Genomic DNA, 23306 nt, shown 5'->3' with positions numbered 1-23306 from the left:
TATTTTTCTTACCTTCTCACATTCACTGAGAGTTTACTATTATCTTGAATATAATGATGAGAATGACATATTTACCTTTTTCTGAGATTAGAAGGAATATGTGCAGCCTTTCATTACTAAATACAGTGTTAACTGTAAATTATTTTGTAGATATGCTTTATCAAATTAAGGAGTTTCTATTCATTTTTTAAATGAATTTTAGAAATTGAGGCTAGAGATATGGCTCAGCAGTTAAGAACACTGGCTGCTCTTCCAGAGGACCCAGGTTAGATTCCCAGCTCACAGAATTATAATTCCAGTTGAACAAGATCCTATAAGGGCCCTCTTCTGGCCTTTATAGGAAGGACCAGGCAAGCATGTGGTACACAGAAATACAAGCTGCAAAACACCTGCATATGTAAAATAAAAAAATATATTAATTTTTCAAAGATCATGAATGTGAATTGATGCCTGAGTTGTGAGGGAAAAATTCTTGCTAATGGCCTGTCCTGGGAGCAAGTGAAATTTCCCATTTTCCACAAAGCCTGTCTGCACTTCTACCACAGGGCTGGAGTTAGGAGATCAAAGTCTCCAGGAGTCTATGAGGCCTTTGTGGCACCACCCAAAAAGCTGAGTACTGACTGCTTCATTACGTTATCAAGTGAATGGAAGTTCAGGCTTCCTGCTTAAACTCTGCTAGCACAAGGAGGCCAAGGCCACAGTGCCCCTTGCAGACAATATGTGACAGAAATAAAAGAATTACTACCTAATGTTTTTTTTCTGTCTCACTGTCATATGCCTTTCGGGGGGCCTTTGGAGAAAGAGAATAGGTTCCTTGACTGAGGATTTTTGTATCTCTTTTCAGGTTCCAGGCTCTATCATCCTCAATCTGAAATGTGAGAAAACGAAAAGAAGAGAGTATCATCCTTTGGTTTCACTGGTTCCAAGCCTCACTTCTTTTTAGTCTTCATCTCTCAGAACCTTCATGGGTTTTTAATATAATGCTCCTTTTACACCCTATGTAAAAGGAGAAACAGGGAAAAGGGCATTGAGTTCATTTTCCTTGACTCTGAATTTTGTGAGTAAGCCAATGCTATTGGCCAACACGCTTACATCAGCTGACCTCTAAAAGACAGGATTTGCATCATTTTGGCAGTATTTCCTTGAGGCTACATGAGAATGTCCTGCCTTTTCTTGTCATGGTGGGAGTAAGATGGAATACAGGCCCTTGGAGGCAACCTTTGACAAATAATTTGAGGATATTTTATGTAAAATAACTCAGGTTTTTCCTCCTAGTGTGGAATAATGTTGGAGTACCATTTTGGAGAGTGTCCCCATGAAGCGAAGGTGCAGAAAAAGCTAAGAGGATCGATCTATTATCTCCTCCTCTCCCTCACTCTTTTCCCTGTTGGTATGTGGTTTCTAAATTGTCATCCTTAGCTTCCGAGTGAACTGAAACACTACCTGGTTCACCCTGAAGTGTTCTCTTATTTCAGAATGCAATTTTTCCTTACAAAGGTTTGTTTTTAGAACCAGATCCTCCTTTTCTCTGTATAATACAAAATGGAGCATTGACAACAACACAAGCACTGGACACAGCACTTCCAAATGCACTGACCAGCTCTGAACTAATGTTTGCTTAACCCCAGTCAGTCCATTAGCAAACTAATTCAGACAGGACCCAGTTCCAGTCTGCTAAACAGTCTGCCACTTCTGATAAGTAGTAAACATGTACAACCTTTGTCACCAAGGTGATAGAGTATATTCAGATAGTCATACCAATGATTACCTCAGAACTGGGGCAACCATTGATTGCTCTTGGGAGACTGACTTACATTTCTCTTTCATGCCAGATTGAACTTGAGACTACAAAGGATCCATTTTTCTAAGCACAAATAACATTTCCACATGCCTATTATCAAGATATATCTTCTCAACTTTTCTTTACACATGTTTGCTAAGAAGGTTTTAAGCAATTACTTCTAGGTTTGGCTTGCTAGAAGGTGCTATTGACACCAATGGCTTAATGGAAGACTTCATGAACCTCATCCCTCTACATAGCTGGATTGAGGAGACCTGTATGTGTTTTTGTGAGATAACTTGCATTTTGCTGAGACCAACAATTATTGTTTGTTTTTTCTAAGATTAGCATTTTGGTGTAGCTCATCCAGATTGTCAATTATTATTGTTTAATTACAAAAAGTCATCTTTGTCTCTGTCTCTGAATTTCTGACAAGCAAAGATATTAAAAGATATCACACTTGTCACTGGGGCTGTGTTGTGAGGATTCAATAAACACAGCACCTAAGAATTTGCCTGGTGCAGCCTTGTCATTTAACAGACAGAAAGATCAAGGGAACTGTCTAGGGTCATACTACTGATTGATGGAAAAGTCAGAGCAAGCATTCACTTTATCCAGTCATGGGGCAATGGTCCAACCTTGTCACATAGGTAAAATTGTTTTGCAAAGTTGTATGCTTTATGGGCTAATGATGAGTGAGCCCAGACTGAAAAGGTCTCATCTAATACAATACAGTCTCCAGGGTCTTCTCAATTCTGACTCTTGTCTAGTGGTATACTGAGTATGCCCAGTTTTTGTTTGTCTTTATAGAGAGGAGATCCCTGCAGAAATAGAGGTGGGGCAGACTACCATGAAGCAGTAGGACTCCTTCCTCTGAGTTGCCTGTTAGATAATGCTCTTTCATCTGTGGTTAGCACATACACAGACAAACAAAGCCACAATAGGCTAAGATCTTTGCCTATGGGAGCTTTTAGTATCTGGCAAATCTAGAATTATTATTAAACCTTCACTCAAACATTCTGAAACCTGACTTCAAGTGACACATCTCATCAAAACATGCTTTCAAATAACTTGAATGCTCTACTAACTAGTGTGTAAACGGTCTCTGAAAATTTATAGAAGTTTTCAACTTATTTAGTGTTGCCCTTTAACAAATGCATATAAGACATAGGCTAACAATAGTTTCTAGTTCATATGACTGTTGAGATCAGCCAACGCTCAATGAAAAGTCCAAAGGCTAAATAGGAGCTCAAGAATGTGAGTTTTGCATGTTTTTAGTGACATTAATAGTATCATTCCCTAGACATACCAACTATAATCAGATTAAAGGAATTTCATGCTTTTCCTAACCAGAAACAATATTTTCTCTGGCTTAAAGTCCAGGCAGAACTTCAGCCTCTAGTCAGTAAATTGCTTTAGTAGAGGCTTTATAGTTTCCTGCCAGTTACCCTGTAATATATCTTACTGGCCATTAAAGTTATTCCTCAAGATGACCTCCCAAGACTTCTTCAAAACTACAGTGGCCCTTTATTTTTCAGATCATACTGTAGCTAAATCTCTAGAAATCAGATACTTCATTCGTTCCTTTCAGAGATCTCCACGTTCTGGAAAGATGGGATGTATTGATTAGTGTTGTGGAATATTATTTTAACTATGTGAAGATGTGTTACATTTGTTTGTGCTGCAGAATATTTAACTGTGTGAAGGTGTGTTACATTTGTTTCTGCTACCTTTGTTTGTTGAGGATGTAAAGATATGTTATATTTTTTCACCTTGCCTGCCTAAGGTACCTGATTAGTCTAACAAAAAGCTGAACAGCCAATAGACAGGCAGGAGAGGGATAGGTGGAGCTGGCAGTTAGAGAGAATAAATAGGAGGAGAAATCCAGGCTAGAAGAAGGAGGAGAAGAGAATGGGGGAGAGAGAGAGGGAGATGCTCTGGGTCATCCAGGCAGGCAGCTGCTAGCCAGCTAGACAGAGTAGGACATACAGAAGAAAAGAAAGGTAAAAAGCCCTAGGGCAAAGTGTAGATAAAGAGAAACAGGTTAGGTTATAAGAGGTAGCAAGAAATAAGCTTACGATAAGGCTGAACGTTCATATCTAATACTAAGTCTCTGTGTCGTGATTTGGGAGCCAGTTGGTGGCCTAAAAGTAAAAAGCCTGGGTACAGAACAGACTCTGAAGTGGTCCATTAAGATGTTTTGTACAAGGCTTCATCTTATCTGGAAGGAAATATTACTAATAATCCCTCCTCAGAGCACAAGTGCCTGTCTTACTTTCATTTCTGTTGTCGTAATAAAACACCCTGACAAAGACAACTCAAAGAACAGAAAATTCACAGTTCAAGCATACAGCCCATCCTGGCAGGGAGATCAAAGTAGCAGGGGTATAAAGCAGTGGGCAACACTGTATGTTTACCCTACCCATCTCCACTATGGGTGAGGTGACTAGGAAAGTCTGGGTGTTGTTATTATTACATTACTCGTTGCCATGGCAAGATACCTGAGAGGGGAACTTGGAGGTGGGAGGGTTTAGTCACAGCTTGGAGATCGAGTTGGGCAAGACATGGTGACAACAGCATAAGGCAGCTGGTCACTTGCATTTTCATCCATGACATGGAGATAAATGGATGCTGGGGGCTCATCTCACTTTATCCTTTTTGTTCGTCATGAAAAGTATGGGATTGTGCCACCCATTCAGAGTGGGTCTTCCCTCTGGAATGAAATCTCTCTAGAATCACCTCATAGACACACCCAGAGATACATTTCCATGGTGATTGCAAATCCAGCCACGTTGATAATGAAGATCATAGCATGTCATTCCCGAATGTTGCTTGACCCTTTTGTAAATGGACATGGCTGTTGTTATGGAACTGGAGATAATTTGGATCTCCATTTTTGTTAAGGGTCTTTAATAAATAAATGGAAGTTATATTCCTAAATTTAAAAAAATATTGTCATTTCAAGATGAACATGGAGACTCATGACTATAATTCTAGTACTTGGGAGGCTGTGGTGGGAGAATTGTAATGAATTAAAGGCTGACCTGAGTTACATAGTGAGTTTCAGACCAGTGTGGGCTACACACCGAAACTGCATCTTAAACAAGACACAAGCAAACATTGCCTTCTTAAGAAAGCATCACTGATTCTAACATATAATTGTTGTAATTGGTGAGGACATCGTAGATGAAGGTTGTGAAATATGTCATTAACCCACTTCTCAAATGAAGGTATAGAGGTCAGGGAGTGAGCCTGTGACACACACAAACCGAGTCCTGTAATACTCAGTTTAAACTGCTTTCCACTCCATTCAGTACTACTGATACATGAACACAGCAAGTGGATCTCTGTTGCTTCAACTCTTTACCTGTGCCCCAGCTCATGGGCAATGGTGAAAGCCAAGGGTAGTCCAGAATCTTCATTGATGTTACAACTCCTGTGAGGCTGGCACATTCCTGACAGTTGAGACAGCCCCAGAGTCTCACAAGGGCGATTGACACCAGCACAGATGTCCTTTCTGCAAGTAGAGACCAGAGATGCTTAAACAGCCAAAGAAATGTTTGCAGAAACTTCCAGTGAAGATACATCAGCATAAACTACGATGGTTGGTATCTCTAAAGCATGCTTCAAAATAAAGCCCATGTGAGAACAGGGATCAATTTGGAATTCACTGGACCCATTCTGATTTTATCTCTTAATTAATTGAATTTCCCAAACTTTCAAACGTTAGAAAAATTTAAAGCATTTTATTTTGGGTGGTTTTTACTCATCATCTCAGGAAACTTGCATGATTAGGCTAACAAAACATTGCACTGAAAATTAAAGTTAATTTGAGCATTGAATAAGGAAGGGGTAGTTAGCAATTTTCTCTTCAGACATGAAACCCCTTTTGGTTTTTCTTAGATTGTTTTCAAAACTCATCTGAGGTTTGCTTATTTTTGTTTTGTTTTATGAAAAATGCAATTTCTCCCACTATCCCACAAAGAGATGAAATCTATTATCTAGTCATACTACACTAGTAAAACTTGCACATGTGTGCTGTGTATGTGCCTATCCCATGCACACTGTGAAACCTGATCTTTCCTCTTCATCAGAATTAGCTAAAAGGGGAAAAGAAAGATTCCTAAGATCTCAGAAAACAATATAGCTTTTCAAAATCATGCTCCCATTTCCTAGACAGAGTATTTCTATCTCTGACAAGAGTTTTCAGAGAGTCATTAGTCACTAGACTTTCTTCAAGCATAAGAAGAGCTTTTGATTAGTATAAGTGCTAGTGATGCTTCCAGACTTCAGCTGCAAAGCTCAGCTCCTGAGGTTTGTGTGGGCATCATCTGCAGCAACAAATGGTCTCTTGCTTTTTGCATCCTTTGGGAAATGGAAAGGAGCCACACCTGGAGAAACTGAGAGTTTTCAGTTCTCTTAATGGCTGTGGGTAGGGCCAGGGAAGGAGAGAAGCAACCCCCTTTCATAGGCAATGAAGACGTGAATCATATGTTCACTGTCAGCAGCTGTTGGAGGGTTGAGTGTTGTAAAGGCAGATCATATAGTCTCCAGATGGATATATCCCAACCTTCACTGTAGGATGCATGGTTTATTACTTCATCTAAAAGTGTAGCTCCTCAGAGACCTCCTGTGGAAAAGGTGTATTGACACCCGGTGCTAATCTGTTAACTCTCTCAGTTTGATTTGGAAGGAGGCCATATCTTTTACATAATTTAGATGGAGTACCTACTAAGAGCTTAACATCAAAGAGGGAGAGAGGGAGAAAACAAAGGAATTATAGGAATATAATTCTTGGAGACAAGGACCTATCTCCAAGATTACACAAAGCAGATTGGCTTTATCCCTATCACATACTGAAGACAAATACAAGAAACTGCCTTGGAAGGCTGCATATGTACTTGTAGTGTATTCTTAGAAACCTGTCCTTCACAAATGCAATTCTATCAGGCACTGCCAATGTGTGTATCAGAATAGTTTCTCAGTGGCAACAATTAGTTTCATACCCATTCCCTTCTCATCTGTTTTTTTTTTTTTCAGACTAGCATTTTTCAGTGTGGGTTGGGGTAGGGTGAAGCATGGAAAGTAATTTTGATTTTCTTTCTTAAGGGACTTTTGGTAATGTCTGGAAATAGTTCAGGTTCTTACAAATTGTGTGGGGGTACTATTCTCATAAGTAAAGACTGGAGACTAGCTATTCTGCACAGGATCTTCCAACACACATAATTATCAAGCCCCAAATGACAGGTCTTAAGGTCAAAATTTTAAGAAGGTCCTGGGTATGTGTTGTCCTGTGAAAAACAGGCCACTGAGATCATAGTAGCCCTGCCATTTTGATGGGACCATCCTAATGTAAAGGATAATAATGAATCCCATGTGATACATATGTCTGTCTGAAATTTCAATTATCAGAATTCTGCTTTTGAGTAAAAGTACTAAAACATAGTTATATACAAATCTGTTCCAAGAAAAGCTTTTGGTATAAACCTATAGCAGTGGATTCCTAGGATCTATTGTACCTTAGGTTGACCAGTAGTCCTCTGTAAAATAGGTTTGTACAGATGTAGAACATTAAGCACAAAGGCTCTGGTTCTCCCTAGTGGAAGAAGCTTCTTTCAGTACACATCCTTAGATTTCTGGATGTCTGTAAATTTGCATAAGCTGTGTAGTAAGATCTACCCCCACTTATTGTATGAGCCCTTATTACATAGAACATAGTAGGAAGTCAATAAATATTTACCGAGCCAGTGGAAAATCATAGGTTTCAAAGAGCCTGAATTGACTAGGAAAGCATTTCACAGTCCTGGATTCTAAAAAGTTTTGACTTTTTTTTAATAGCACCAGAGGATCCATCTGTGCTCACAACAAAATGCATCTTTGCAATGATGTGGACTGAATTCAGGGACTCATCAATACTAGGCAAGCGACCTACCACTGAACTATAGGGCCGAGCTAAAATCATGAGGGTGAAAAGGAGGAAGGCACATTTATATCACTCTGTTTACAGAGCACTGTATCCTAAGCATTGGTCTGGAGTGAGTTAGAACAGGTAAGCTCCTGGAGAATTGTGTCTTATAATTTGAAAGGGGAAGATTAAATATAATTAAAAGGATTGGAAAGTCCACCAGCAGAAGGTAATAGAAGTCTTCAACAAAGGATTTGAAAATAGATTTCTTGGTACAAAGAAGACAGTTTTAAAGACACAATTTTTGCTATGATAAAGAGACTTGTTTGCCAACAGATGTAGTGTATAAAAAAGGACATTTTTGACATATCAACAAGCTTGCTAACATGCCCTTTCAATGGTATGAGCCATCCAGGGGCTCACAGACTATAGTTACTGCTTTCACAAATGATCAAGAATAGAAAAGGGTAGTGAGAATCCCAAGAAGGTGAACACATAACAAGACTTTCAGCCACTAGCCATCCTCAGCTGGTTACCCTCCTTTCCACATAGCCTCTGAAGTACCTGGTGATAAGAACAGCCACATCATGATGGACAGGGTTGAGGTCACTCTTGGGATTGATGCTTTTCTGCCATTTGCAGAAGCTGGACAGTGTCTTCTCTGCATGGTGAACTATTTTCAATCCTTGCTGGAAAAAGAAGAGAAAGAATGTGCATGAGTGGGTTCTCCATGATCCAGTTTACTGTGTTAGACAATAGTCCTCAGGAGCACTTCAGAGGATGAGCTCAGGATGGTGCTCCAGGCATTTGGAAGATATTTGGCAGAAGCCAATGTATTCCTTTTGGCCTGACTCTCTGCTCTGACCATTATCACCCACCCACCCCAAGACTTTATTTAAAAGATCTAAAGGACAGAAATTGTCATGATATCAAGTAACCCTTAAAAATAAATTGGAAATATAACAAAGACTCATACTACTTGAAGTTTTATCTCTAGCAGGCTGATTACTGAAAGCCAGTACAGTTCCAAAACTGCATTTTCCCCATTTCTATTGAGAAATGAATACATTTTCCACAAGACGCTTCCTTTTCTCAAAGGTAGCCGTGAGGCTGGCTGCTGGGTACTTGCACATGTTATTTCATCTGATTTACCTGCATCACTCAGCATTATCAGCAACACAGAATCATCACGTTCATTTTGTAATTAGAGAAAATTAACTCTCAGTGGTAGGAAGAACTAACTGAAGGCCTCTCAGCTCAGATGCATTGAGGTTCCTAGTGAAGCTGTGCTAGCAGTTAGTCATCACCCTCCCTGGGAAGGTAGCCTGGCTCTGCCTCCTTTATACAGAAAGCCTGATCATCAAATAAAACACCAACTGTGACCTGGTAGCTTTCAGGGCTACATTTAACTCTATGCATCATTGGGGGGATATCTCTGAGAGATAATCACCACATTAAAAAATTCTTACTGACATTTTATAATTATTTAAAAATAGTGAAATATTCAGCAATAAAACTAACAGCCATGAACAGAATCTGTATTCTGAAAATGTCAAAGTGCTGATATAATGTAAATAAAAGAACTGATACTTGGCAGGGAGAAACCCTGATTATAGGTATCGCTGACCACGCCCACTTGGGCGTGGTCACAGTTAGGTAACAGGGGTTTAAGAAGGAGGGAGGTGAGCATGTGGCTCTCTCTCACTTGGCTGAGCTGACTGGGAAGCATTTCTGGGTCCATCCTGCTCAGGTGCAAACCTGGTCACTGGTTCCCTTGCATGAGTATTTTCCCCTAATAAACTACTGGTTATTAACCTATCTCTGACTCCACTTTGTAATCATCAATAGATACTATGTTTATGGAATAAAGAGCATTCCACCCTTCAAACTGATTTGTAGCTCTATTGCAATTCAGGTTAAATACTTGGGTGGGACTTTTCTAGATGTATTCAGGCTCATCATAAAATGTACATGCAAAAGCACAGCCCTTAGATTGATAAAAACAAGTCTTAGAAATGAAACATAAGGTCTGATTAGTTGTATCCAATCTAAGGTGTACTATAAAGGTATGATGTAGGTGCAGAGATGGACTCATGGTCAATAGGCAAAGGACCGAAAGTAGACCCACACAAACAACCTTAAGTGATTTTTTTTTTGGCAAAGATAAAACAATTAATAGTGCTATATAGCAAGAAAAAACTCAATTAAAATGGTAAAGAAGAAACCATGAATAAGCATTTCTCAATAGATGACACACAAATGGCCAATTAGCATATTAAAAATACTTATGGTTGCATATGTTGATGCACATTTATAATCCCAGAGTTGGGTGACTGAGGCAGAAGTAAGGTCTTGAATTGAGGTCAGTCTGTGCTACATAGGTGAATTTCAAACCAACCTGGACTACATAGTTAGATAGGGAAAAAAAGAATTTAGAAAGGAGAAAGTGGGTGCCAATTAAAACTATAAAGCCCTATCACCATGTACCTGTTAAAACAGTTATTAACAAGAAGACAAATGATAACAAGAATTGGTAAGAATGTAAAGTAAACCCTTGAAAAAAACTCAGTTTTTTAGAAATGTAAAATAGTAAGTCTTGATTTAAAACATCATGAAAGTTTCTTAAATAAAACAGAATCACCATTTGATCTAGCAATCCTTCTAGAGAGCATATATACAAAGTTATGAATACTGTACATTGAAGAGATACACATCCCCATGCCACTGCTATATTTTTGTAACAGCCAAGATATGGAATCTACTGAATATGTATGATACAATAATTCTGATTGATTATTTTCAGTTTTCTGATATTAATTAAATAGCTTTCAGGCTAACAAATGAAGGAAATTCTGTATTTGTGAGAGCATGCATGAACCTGGAAGGCATCATGTTAAGTGGCATAAGCCAGGACCCAAAAGACAAATAGCACATGACTTCACTTACATGAGGACTCCGAAAACATAGAACTCAGTCAACAAGAGCTACGGGTAGGGGTGTGTGTATAGGTTGGTGAAAGGATTGAAATTTCAGTTTAGGTAGGAGGAATAAGTTCTAGAGCTCTACTATATGACATAGTGAGCATAGTCAATAACAATATATTATATATGTGAGAATCACAAGAAGAATAGATTTTAAGTCTCCTCACTATGTGTAAAATATGAGGCGAAGCATATTTTAATGCACCTGCTCTATCCATTCCACATACTTACATATTTTAAACTCTTATGGTGTGCATAATGCAGATATACAATGTTTGTCAGCTTAATAAGTAAAATTATGAGAGAGAAGAAGAAGAAGAAGAAGAAGAAGAAGAAGAAGAAGAAGAAGAAGAAGAAGAAGAAGAAGAAGAAGAAGAAGAAGAAAGTTATTGTCAAAAGCCAAGAGGAAATTACACCAATTCCGAGAGGCATATTTTAGGTGCTAGTTCCAGAGTTTCCAGTTTCCTCTGAGTTCCACTGAAATACTGAATTTTAAAAAATCACCCTTGGGATGGAGAGATGGTTCAGTAGCTAAAAGCCCACACTGTAACTCTATCCTTGGGGCAATCTAATGCCCTCTCTGGTCTCTGCTGGCACCTACACTTCTGTGCACACACTCATAATTAAAAATAAAATAAAACAATCCACACATTATAGCATACTAGGGATCATAGATTACATCTCCATACTTCATCCAATTTGCTTTTGTAAATTATCATGTGAAGTAGTTATGAGTGCAATGACTCATCTACAATTGAGAAGCATGCCCACTGTGGCAACTGGGATTGGTAGTTTTCAAATGGCAAAGCCACAAGTAGATCTGAAGATTTCCTCAGCTGTCAATGTTCACACTAGAAATAATATACAAATAACATCACTGTGAACATTTCTGTGTAGTTTAACTGATTGCATTAATGGTTGTAGCTATAGTATTGTTTTGTATGCTTTGGCCACTCATGGAACTTCCATCATTTTATAATCCTAATAAGACCTCTATTTTCTTTGTAACTCCTTACTCTGCCTTAGTGGGAAGATGAATAATCAAACCCTGCTGCTGAGTGAACAGATTGAAAACTTACCAGGATCTCTTCAGATGCCCCAGAATGCTTAGCATGGCTGTGAACATCTGTGCTTCCCACGAGCCATAGCCACATTAAACCATGGCACTATCTTCTAAAGACAGACAACTAAATGTCTCACTAGCTCAAGGCCATATTCTCCTGGCAGCTGTCATTTAAACTGGAGTGGCAGTTGATAATTGTAAAAAAAAGTCAAACTCTATCAGTTAAGGCAAACATCTTTATGTTTGCAGAAGGCTTTCAAAAAAGTTCTCTATATAACTCTGCACTGTTGCTCTGATCCAAAATGTCTTTCCATTCTAGCATTTGTTCTATTGAATTCAGGATGTTAGAAAAAGAGGCCAGAATGACAAACTCTCATTCAAGGTACCATGAGATAAACAAAACATGTGTTTTGTTTACAAAATTTAGTGAGCTGTGTCATGATGTTTGAAAGAGGCTCTGGCATCTGTTTCAATTTAGGGCTTTTTGTCTTGGTGCCCATGATTTCTTTCACAGTGACAGGAGCCCTGGAGAATTCTAACAAAGTAACTATAAGGTTTGCTCCCATTCCTTTCACCATAGATCAATCTCTAGTCATCAGACTTATATTGCCATTGATTACACAAGGGATTTCAAGGATAAATAGTTCAATGCAGCAATAATCCAAGTTCTCCAGTTTTTGTTTTAAGAGACTAAAACTCAGATAACTCAAAATAAAATATAGTCAGGCTAAACCAATAATGAAATGAAGATTTCAATAGGCATAAAGCAAACCAATAAACAGATTTTAGTATTAGTTTTATTAGAGAAAAGCAATTATCTGAAGGTAATTGCTATAATTAGTTGGTATTATAAGCTTTGAACACATAAAAATGAAAAGTCTGTGTTCAGATAATGACAATGACAATGATTTACAGCCCTTACTATTATCATGGTCACTTCTGAAATTCTCCACCAAAAATAATAAACCTTCCTCTTCCAGACTCTCTTTATTGTTCAGTTTTTGTTTATTTGACATGAGTTCACATTTTGTAGCCTAGGATGGTCTAATCTATTATCCTCTTGCCTTAGCCTCTAGAGTGCTAGGATTACAGGTGTGTATCACTTGGTGCTATTCATCCACAATGTTTTCTTTAATAGCTGGAGTGACCACATTATCTAGTTTCAAAAAATCTTCTAACAGTATTTGGCATTGCCCATGGACAGCTCCCACCTAGTCAAATTCAGCCAGAGACACTTCTCAGTCAGTTATGTGCCACTAGGTCAAGTCCAGGCATCACAATGATTGTGCAATTATATTATATGTGCTGTGATAAACACCTCAATCTGAGGAAACATTCCGTTTCATTTGTGTAGCACTCTGATTTGTCCTGTATCATCATAGATCTTTTGAGCTTTTACTCAAAATAATATTACATTCATTTAATAAACAATTGAAGGTCAGAAGGTAAAACAGAAGAATAGATGATTGAATATGGGGAGGGACAACTAAGACTAAAGGCCTTTTGAAGAAGATAAGTGGGTGGAAACCTATTTAGTGTGGAAACATCCATATATATTTATATATAAAGAAGAAACCATAATAGGAAAAATATATATTAGGGAAAGAAGAAACTATTTATATATGGCTATATTTGTATATGTAGTTTTAGTGGGAATTATCCTACAATGGAAAGAAGGAAGAAGGAAGAAGGAAGAAGAAGAAAGAAGAAGAAGAAGAAGAAGAAGAAGAAGAAGAAGAAGAAGAAGAAGAAGAAGAAGAAGAAGAAGAAGAAGATTTCTTTGTGAGTTGTTTGCTAGTGAGGCTCTATAGACTAGTAAGCATATAGGCTATTGCTAACTCAGTTACCTTCCAGAACTTGATCGTAAGACCCTACTTCTGAAGATACCACATAACTTGAATCATAGAACATGGGATGGCAAGATGGTACTGACCTGGAAGTTTCATTCATACTGGCTATCTTTCATAATCCTGGAAGATGCTATACATGCTACTGGAGTAGAAAAGTAATCACCAATATAACCCAGTGGGAAACCCTGTGGGATACAACCAAACTGACAAAATATGCTCATGGATATGATACTGACATAAATATAATGGGAGTAATCAAACACTTTATGATTGATCTAAGGCCTTCTCCATGAGATGGAACTCGTACTTTGCACTGCTAATAGGGCCAAGAGCCAATGGCTAGATATATCATAGGCTCTAGTGGAGAACCTAACACTATTAGTTTGCTAAATGGACAAAATATTAAAACGACTCCTAATGACTTACTGCTATAGTCAAAGATTGTACATTTCTCAACTCTCATCAGAGATGTCTCTTCTTGATTTAGATGTCAATTAATACATAGACCTTCTACTAGAGACTGTGAAGAAAATAAGAGGTTGTGGGATACTATGGCCTACATGGAATATACCCATCACACCCCTCAGCCCAAAGGTCAGGGATTTTCACTGAAGAAGGGGTAGAAAGATAATTAAGAAGAAGACATGGCAGATAGTTTAAATGAAACAGTGTTACCCAAACACAAACAGGACAGTTGAACACAAGAACTTACAGCAATTACAGCAGCATTCACAATATCTGTACAAATTCAAGTGAGCAGCACAAACCCCGATTTTGGGAGGGGGTGATAGGAAAGGGGAGATTGGCGAAAAGTCCCAACCCTAATAGAGAAACTTTTGTCAATATGTAGCTGCTGGGAAAGAGAGAGTTAGTTCTCTTTAATAATGTGTCCACTTACAGATCAAGCACTATCCAGGGGTTGGCCCCACTCCCAGGAAGAGCTGAGCAACACAAACTGGACTTGACGGGTCATTGTAAAAAGGCAGGAAATTCAAAGTTGGCTGGGTAGGAATGTGAGGGTGGAGAGGATGGGTCTGGGAGAAGTTGTGGAAATAATTGCTATCAAAATATGTGTATATATGTATACATTGTGTATAATTCTCAAAGAATTAATAAGAATATTAAATTAAAAGAAATATAGTAAAAATTCATAACTAGTTGTTATGCCATTATTTGCACTTAGGAAATGATAAATAAATAGCACAGAAACAGCTATATAATCAGAAGGAAAAAATGGGGAATGGAACAAAAACAAAACACAGAAGAAAGTGAAAGGAGAAAACCTTGGAAGCCTGCAGAAAGCTCTTCATTATAGCTATGACCTGGAAGCTTACATTCCAGCAACATTAAGTTGCTTGCTTCAGCACTGTCTCCACAAAAACACACTGTGCAATTTCTAAATTTCCCTTCTTTAAAATGTTTCCTCTTCCTAAGATGCTTTTCTCTGCCCTCATACCCTCCTTGAACCTATCCAATCTTCAACCATCATTTAGTAGGGCATTTCCAGAAGGCTTTCCATTCCTCCTCTCCTGAGGAGAGGTTCTGGGCAACACATCTCAATCACATGTGGTTCATATCACCTGCTGTATCAGGTCAAACTCAGCAGACTCTGAACCTGTTTTTCTTCTGCATGTGTCTAGGATTAGGAACTGGTTCCTCTCATTTCTCAGCCATTTCCTGTACCCTAATACACATCAGCTGCCTTGTAAAAATCAGGAGCCTGTATGATCCATTAAGTAATGGAGAGAAGGTAGATCCAGGAACAAATGCAGGCTGGTTGGTGACTGGTTGTGGTAAGGCAAGCAACTGGTTGGTGAGGGGGTTTATAGTAAGGCAAGAAAGAGGCAAACTCTGCTGAGTAGGAGAGGGCAAGGAGCAGAGAGCTGATATTTGAGAACAAAGCAGAAAATCTGTAATAACAATCCCTCTCTGAGACTAGGAATTAGGAGGAGATGATTCTCTGTGGCCATCTCATGCTCCTGCCAATCATCCGAGCAAGGGCACCAGAGACCTTGTTCTTTTCAGGGAGATTATATGAAACCACGCTGTTGATGATTTCACTGGGGCATTTTGCATGGTCATGTGTGTACATGTACATGCATGTCCACATGTGTATGGATACATGTGTGTGTCAGAATGTATGCCCATAAGTGTGCATCTGTGTGAAGACCTGACATTTGTCCATTTGTCCACCTTATTCACTATGGCAGGATCACTCAGGTGACTTTTATATAAGCTTTGTGCCTCTAAACAAAAGTCCAGTGATAAAGCTCTTTAGGACACTGCCCTGTTTTTCTACAAATGTCATAGGCCTTCTCAAAGCTTTCCTTGAGGATATTTTTTTTCTAGGCCTCTAGCATCTTAATCTCTGAGTTTCAGGTTCAATCCCAGAAACACTTGGTCATATAGTTTCTTGAATGCTTGCCATCACAGAAGCCTTAGGAAAGGTTATTAGTTACACATTAAGGCCATGTGACCAAGGGTCAGTCACTTGCCATCAAGTTCAACAACATGTGTTCAGCCCCTGGAACCCACAGTGTAGGGTGAAAGAATTGACTCATACAAGTTATCCTCTGATTGTCACATCTACATAATAAATAAATAAATGAAAAAAAACTTTTAAAAAGACCACATAACCCTGAGCATATAAAATACAATAAGATTAAGCTAGTTCACTATAAATACTGGGACATTGTTTTAAATGTTTCCATAAATCAGCTTGGTTATTATTTGAGCAAATTAAAGCAAACATTCACTCACAATCTTGTTCCTTATTTCCTTTGCAAACAAAAATAGATTTGCTTTTGCTCATTTCTTTGTACCTCATCTTCTCAAGCTAGCTCAATTCACTTCCCACCTTCCTCTTCCTATACCCTTGAGTACATGAACCTCAGAGGAGGGCTATCTGACCTGGAAGAAATCAGCCACAGCTTACAAAAAAAAGGCTCCAAGTGGGAGATGGGAACCTGGAAGAAATCAGCCACAGCTTACAAAAAAAGGCTCCAAGTGGGAGATGGGGAACGATTTTGCAAGAACATGGCTTCTGTTACCATCTGTTCTCTTCCTCTCTGAGCTATCCTCTAATGAAGAACCAATCTTGTATTAATCTCCCTAGGAATTCTTGGTAGCAGCTCTTGATGTGCAGCAGTCTCACCACTCTGCTAATGATACTTAGACTGAGCAAACTGACAACAGATGAAGAAGAGGCCAGTGGGAAAAAAAGTAAAATAAAACTTCACTTGACTAAGAAATAAATCATGTTACTATCAGAGGAAAACTACTGATCTAAAGAAATAGGTCTAAAATTAATTGTCAATACCATTGATATTTACCATAAAGAAAACAGCTATGTAGGTTATTATAAATCCATACAACCACCAACTCAAATTTCCAAAAGTCAACAGGCTGTTTGTGCCACAATGAGCCCAACACTAAGTCATTCAGTAGATCAAGAAAAAATCCTCCAGGAAAGTAGTCATGTCTTTCCTGTCCATCAGCTCTATCCTTTCTCTGTCATGTGTATGTACATGTGTGTTCATGTGTGTCTGTATTATTGTAGAGGCTAGAGGTCTCCTATGGGCAGATTCTCATTTGGCACCAGCCTTCTCGCATTCAATATTATGGTTTGTTTTGCACTGTAGTAAGATGCTTAATCTTTTCTGTTTGTGGTCCAGTATCAGTGATGTGTTAATTGCTCTCATATGTACAGTAACAGGTTAAACACTAGAGGAAGTGATTACCTGGTTTCTTTCATATGGCTAATTCCTTTGTGCTCTCTAAAACCCAATTTAGATACCCAAATATCCTTCCACTCCACCGATAACATATATTTAACCTTATGCTCATTTCAATTTCATTTTTTTTTATTTTTGTACCTTTGACAGGAGACTCCAAATTCCTCAGACTCAGGAAACGGGAATTATATTTATATTTATCTCTTCAGTGACTAACACAGCATGTGTCATATGGCTGATGGGACATGGAAAAATGATGTAACACTTTAAGGGCTGTGAAATGAAGGATACCATAGCCCAGTCACTTTGTACTTTCTCCCGTGTGTGCCTGTCACACTGATTTTTGGTAGATATTGAAATTCATGATTGTCAATGCAGTTTATGTTGCTTGTTAGTCAAAGAATAGTTTGAACTATTTTCTGAGAATCAGGAAAAATGAGAATATTGAATTGAAATTTGTTGTCAACTTTTGAACTTAGCAACACTTAGAGATTTTATAAAATCTTGCACCAGCATCATGCAACTCTCATCAGAGAAGTTTCTTGTGATAGACTGTAAGTAACAAACAGATCCATAACTGGACAATGTACATAGAATAATAGATGTTAGAGCAATCAGTCCTAAAGGAAATGTCTGCATCAACCCCCTCCTCTAGATGCAAACACATCTATGTGGAAGATGGTGGATGACTCCAGTATCTTCCAGACACCACAGAACTGATATATGTATGAACTCACAGAGATGATGGCAGTATACACAAGACCTTCACAGGTTCAAACCAGACAAAATCTTAGCAGGGAGAAGGGGAAGTTGGCATACCTAAGCAAGTTTCATACCTAAGCAAGAAGCTAATTGCAATTGATACATACAGGGGAAAGGACACTCAGTTTCCTCAATGGAGTGTCACTGGATATACCAGCCATACTCCAGTGCAGATCCCAGGGCAAGAAGCAGTTGGCCAAAACAAAATGGACTCCATGGTGTGTGTGTGTGTGTGTGTGTGTGTGTGTGTGTGTGTGTGTGTGCTTTTCATTCTGTTCTGTTTTGTTATTTTTTTTTTTGCATTCTTGGTTTTCTTTCTTTTTAGTACATTTGCTTTGATTTCCAACTTTTGCCATTTGGTTTTTGTTGTTTTTCTTCTTTTTAGAGAGAGAGAAAGAAAGAGAGAAAGAGAGAGAAAGAGAACACGGAGATGATCTGGGAGGAGTAGAGGGAGTGGAATGCATATGATCAAATGTATTGTATTAAAATAATTAAATTAACACCACCAACAAAAAAAGCTTTCATTTGGCAATGACAAGAGTAGAGGGCCATGCTGTCTGCAACAAAGTATTTGTTGTGCACTTACAAAATCAAAAATAAAGCCCGACGTTGGTGGCACACGCTTTTAATCCCAGCACTTGGGAGGCAGAGGCAGGCGGATCTCTGTGAGTTCGAAGCCAGCCTGGTCTCCAGAGTGAGTGCCAGGATAGGCTCCAAAGCTACACAAAGAAACCCTGTCTCAAAAAACAAACAAAAAAAAATCAGAAATAGAAAGAGGAAAAACAATGTAATTGTAACCAATGTCATGAAGTAATGGCCAATATGATTCTCATGAAAAATGTCACTGGCAGCAAGAAGCCCGCATTCAGGTGTTCTGATGGCACTCTTTCCTGCCTGTATCCTGGATCCTTGATCCTTGATGTCACATTTTAAATCCTGCCTGCAGTTCTGCTGGCACTATGGAAGGTAAAATTTCCCTTCACACATCTAGATAAATCTTCCTTGTATTGAACTCTGCATAACTGTATCCAAGTATGCAAATATATTCAACCACTGTGAAGGAGTAAAAATTGGTACTCCAAAATATCAAACCATAATTTTCAAAAAGTTAAAAAGCAGAATTCTTTTTGTTTGTTTGTTTGTTGACACAATATTTAACTACTTAGCCTAGGCCTTGAAACCATTTCAAGTCTTCTTCTTCAGATCCACAAGTGCTAGGATTGAAGGCATGAGCTACTGTGTCTAGTTAAATATAATTCTTCTCTGAATATACAGTTAGCATATGTGAAAGATTCATTTAACTTGCTGATGAAGAGACGAGCAAGATGGCAAAACTGGTATAAAGATAGATTCCAGAAAGCAAATTAATGCAGTCCCAGCCAGTGGGAAACATATTAGAGTGAGATTGTTAAATTAGGTACAAGGTCAGTTAATGCCACACAAGCCAACACAACCTTAATATGCTTAAGGTTATCTTTGCTGGACACATATCTACTTTATCTCTTCTGGACAGAAACTGTTCATCCCATAGGTTTTCTGCAAACCAGCATCTAACTTCACCACATCCAAATTCTCATCAATAGCCTGTAACAACCAAAGTTCTATTCACCAAAGGTTATATGGACACTAGTAGGCATTTTTGCCTGCTTTTCAAGTTTCGAATAAATTTTATTATCAAAGGGATGACAGAAAAAGGAATATTATATCAACTGGAATTCCATGATGCCAAAAACATGCCCCAACTAATGAAGAGAAACGGGGCTGGCAGGGAAAAAAGGGGAAAGGAATCAAGGCTTAAAAGATAGTTTTTAAAATATAATTCTAAAGTGTGGTGGAGACTTGTGCTGTTAAGAAAATAATAGCCTTGTCTGGCATTTGGTGCCATATCTCTTGCTGGAGAAGATGTGAATAGTGCCCTTCTTACGTGTTTCAGCTGCTGTATAGTCTTAACGGCATTTCATCAGCTTGGTTGTTTCCTTCACTTAATAAATTTCACCTTGTACATTTATTCATGGTCCATTCACCATGTTGGGTATTAGGGATGTCACAGAATAAACAAACACCATGTCTGCATGCACATTGTCTCTAATGCTTGAGATACACAAAAGAGTGAATAACTACAAAGAACCATAGTGAGTAGCGGGAGTGCTATCATTCCTGGAAACAGAAATAGGAAGAGGGGTAACATTTGAGTAGGCTGGACATTGAGAATTCTTTGAAGAGTCAGTAGTTAAGCAAAGGCTTACTTGATGAGAACCAAGGAAGGCATTTTTGAGATATTGGGATCCATAAGTACAAAGATTATGATGCTGAAAAATGCCTTGAGTATTGTAGAACTCATTCAAACTCCAGAGTGCAATGGTTGGAAACAAGGGACTGAATAACATAAGAAAAAAATGGGGAAAAGACAGATGGATCAAGACCATGAAGAGCTCTGCAGACAAAGCAAATCTCAATTGATGTGTTTTTTTTTTTTAATGAAGTCATGGGGGAGCACTGAAGTAATTATTTGAACTTGTATTTAAAATCATCCATTATAGCTATATATAAAATGATCCTCCAAAAGTATATATTATGTGCAAAGTTGGAAATAGGAAAACAATTTGAGAATTCACTGTAGTAGTTAGGGAAAGATATAGTAAAACTTGAATCAATGTAATGATTGCAAAATGGTGAGCACTGGATATTTTTGAAACATGCTTTGGAGGTGGGACCACTATGGGCTTTGTTGTTGGATTTAGATAACACAATAAAAATAAATAAATAAACAATGAGGTCAGATATGATGGCACACATACTCGTGAGGCAGACACACAGGTTTCTATGAGTTTTTTGTATGTACATATAACAACAACAGTTCAAGAAAAGGAGATTCTGAATTTGAGGGTAGGAAGTCAGACAAGGAAGGGGCAGGAGGGAAGAGAGATAAGGAGGGGAGAAATAATATAATTACATCTTAAATTATAAAACAGAGAAGAAAAGAAAACAAGAAAAAATCCATTGGTTGTAATGATAACTAACACCACAGATGAGGAGAACTTAAATATTTTTAAACTCTTTCCATTTCCCACTCAATATTGCTCAAGTCCCAAGAAAATAACACAGAAATATTATTTTCCTTCCCTTTGGATTGCATAAAGACTGTGTAGAGACCTCTTTCTTGCTTATCAAGAACTGCCCTAAAAGAGAGAGTGGAAATGGGAAGGTACAGAAAAGGAGAGTGGTGGGGAACCATTCCTTACCTCCTCCTCTTCAAGAAGAATGAGTCGAACCACGACAATGTGGACTGCGTTGCCAATGCTTGGGTTATGAAACAAACCAGTGACCTGGCGTCAGAAAGGAAAAGCCATTTAGTGTTCTCTGCACATATGTTTCTAAGACTGATCATTGGCGTTGGATAGCCAAGGTGGGTGTCTTATCTCTGGGGAAGATTAATTTTCTCTTTTTAAGCAACTGTTACCTGTCTATGGCTCTTCATGACTGGTACTTTAAACCTCCCCGATCACAAGTGGCTAGTGAGGCCATGGATCTTAGATGAGATCCTATTATTGCCACTTTTCTAAACCAGTTATGATTTCTACTTTATACTATCTGCTTATCTTTATGCCCACAGAGAAGTACAGCTCTCAACCCCCATCGAAGAAGCTTCTTTTTGCAGCAGATTATTACAGGAAGCCACTAGCCAAAATGCAGAGAACACCTGGTCCTGGGTTGTTCATCCCTACTTGGTAAATGTACATACAGCACGGACCCTGTACCCAAGACTTGGGGAACATCCTGGCAATGAAGGTGGTAAGATTAGAAACCAGAGGACCAGGAACTCTACTCTGAGATTGTGTCTTCTAAGTATGACAGGGAAACTACACCCACAATCCTAGCAGCATGGTTCCCTAAACAAAGCCCTTTTTTTTTCTTTGACTTTGTCAAGCCCAGGGTCTTTCTTTTTCAGTTAATCAAGGAATTGCTCTTTCCCATCTCAGCAGGATGAGCCACCTGTCTGAAAAGTAAAGCACAACAACAGTGAAACGTGGGGCTGCAGTAGAAACTTGTTCTGGTTCTAGCTCTCACTACCTTGAGGAGATCATGTTCAGTTTCTTTGCCCAAGTTTTCTCATACACTAAGACTAGCAGAAATGGACGGTGCAAAGCCATTCTAAAAATATCAAGTCACTTGGTAAATAATAATAATAGTGACTGTATATGCAAATGATGAATTGTAATTTTTCCCAGGAAATTTTCCCATGCACATTTTTAAGGAACAGAATAATTGTCCTGAATTTCAATTACTAAATACTTGGACGAATAATAGACTTGGGTGAGTGCATGCATGTGTATGTATATGAGCGTGCATGTGTATATTGTGTATTATAAGAAACAACAACAAAATCTCTTTCTTCTTATTTTTTGTTTTTATCATTTTGAGACAGTATATCACTACCTAGACTAAGGTACCCTCAGACTTGCAATCCCCCAACCATGGCCTGCCAGATTTAGGGATGGAAGATTGGTATCACCATGCCTGACAAAAATGTCCTTTGATGAGGGGAAGAGCATTTTTAAGGACATCTCTCTTGTCAGGTACTGTCCCCCATGCAGTCTGTCATACCATATTCATGATGGTGAGGATGTAGGACTCAATGTTCTCACTTCCATGGTACTCAACCATCTTCGTGTCAGCCACCACCAGTGTCTCCACCCATCTGTCCTTGCTTATGGAGCGCCGGGAGAGGCTTCTCCTTGGCCAGTTTTTCCTCTCCCACTTCTCTCGCTGTAGCTCTTCCTTCTCAGAGTTACCTAGACTGTCTGAACATTAAACAGAAGACATAGTAACCAAATTATGTAAATCTAATGTATATTCTATATAAAAACATTATTCACTTATATTTGTAAAAACACAAGGGGGTGTTTAGTTTATGACATGTGAGTGCAATGTGTGTGAAACAGAAGATAAGATCAATTTAAGAGAATTTGAACAAAATCACTCAAATTGGAAACTTACGAGGATAATCAAGAAGCATTTCTTTTAAAATGTCATGGTTCATTTCAGTAAGTCTTTCTCAAAAAAGCTTATTACAGTGGGTTGTGGTGGGCACACCTATATTCCCAGTTACTCCAGAAGTTAAAGTAGAAGAACAGCAAATTCGAGGATATCGTGGGCTATCAAAGGGCTAACACATAAAGTGTTAAAAGTCGGGAGTATAGCTCAGTGGTCAAGCATTGTTAGTATGTGTG

At 38.5% G+C, this 23306-nt stretch overlaps 1 protein-coding gene across 1 annotated transcript in view; it reads right to left on the bottom strand.

Annotated features, from left to right (window-relative positions):
* Adamts12 (ADAM metallopeptidase with thrombospondin type 1 motif 12) overlaps positions 1–23306 on the bottom strand; it is a 241599-nt gene that overhangs the window by 100486 nt on the left and 117807 nt on the right. Inside the window, exons 4-7 of the mRNA XM_027401266.2 lie at positions 22681–22877; positions 21318–21401; positions 8250–8374; positions 5148–5297 (exon numbers count right to left, since the gene is read on the bottom strand). Of these exons, the coding sequence (XP_027257067.1) occupies positions 5148–5297; positions 8250–8374; positions 21318–21401; positions 22681–22877 (556 nt within the window). The remainder of the gene's footprint in view (positions 1–5147; positions 5298–8249; positions 8375–21317; positions 21402–22680; positions 22878–23306) is intronic.

The sequence above is a fragment of the Cricetulus griseus genome, chromosome 2 (genome assembly GCF_003668045.3).
Source record: "Cricetulus griseus strain 17A/GY chromosome 2, alternate assembly CriGri-PICRH-1.0, whole genome shotgun sequence".
Classification (NCBI taxonomy): domain Eukaryota; kingdom Metazoa; phylum Chordata; class Mammalia; order Rodentia; family Cricetidae; genus Cricetulus; species Cricetulus griseus.
This window is presented reverse-complemented; position numbering and strand designations above follow the sequence as displayed.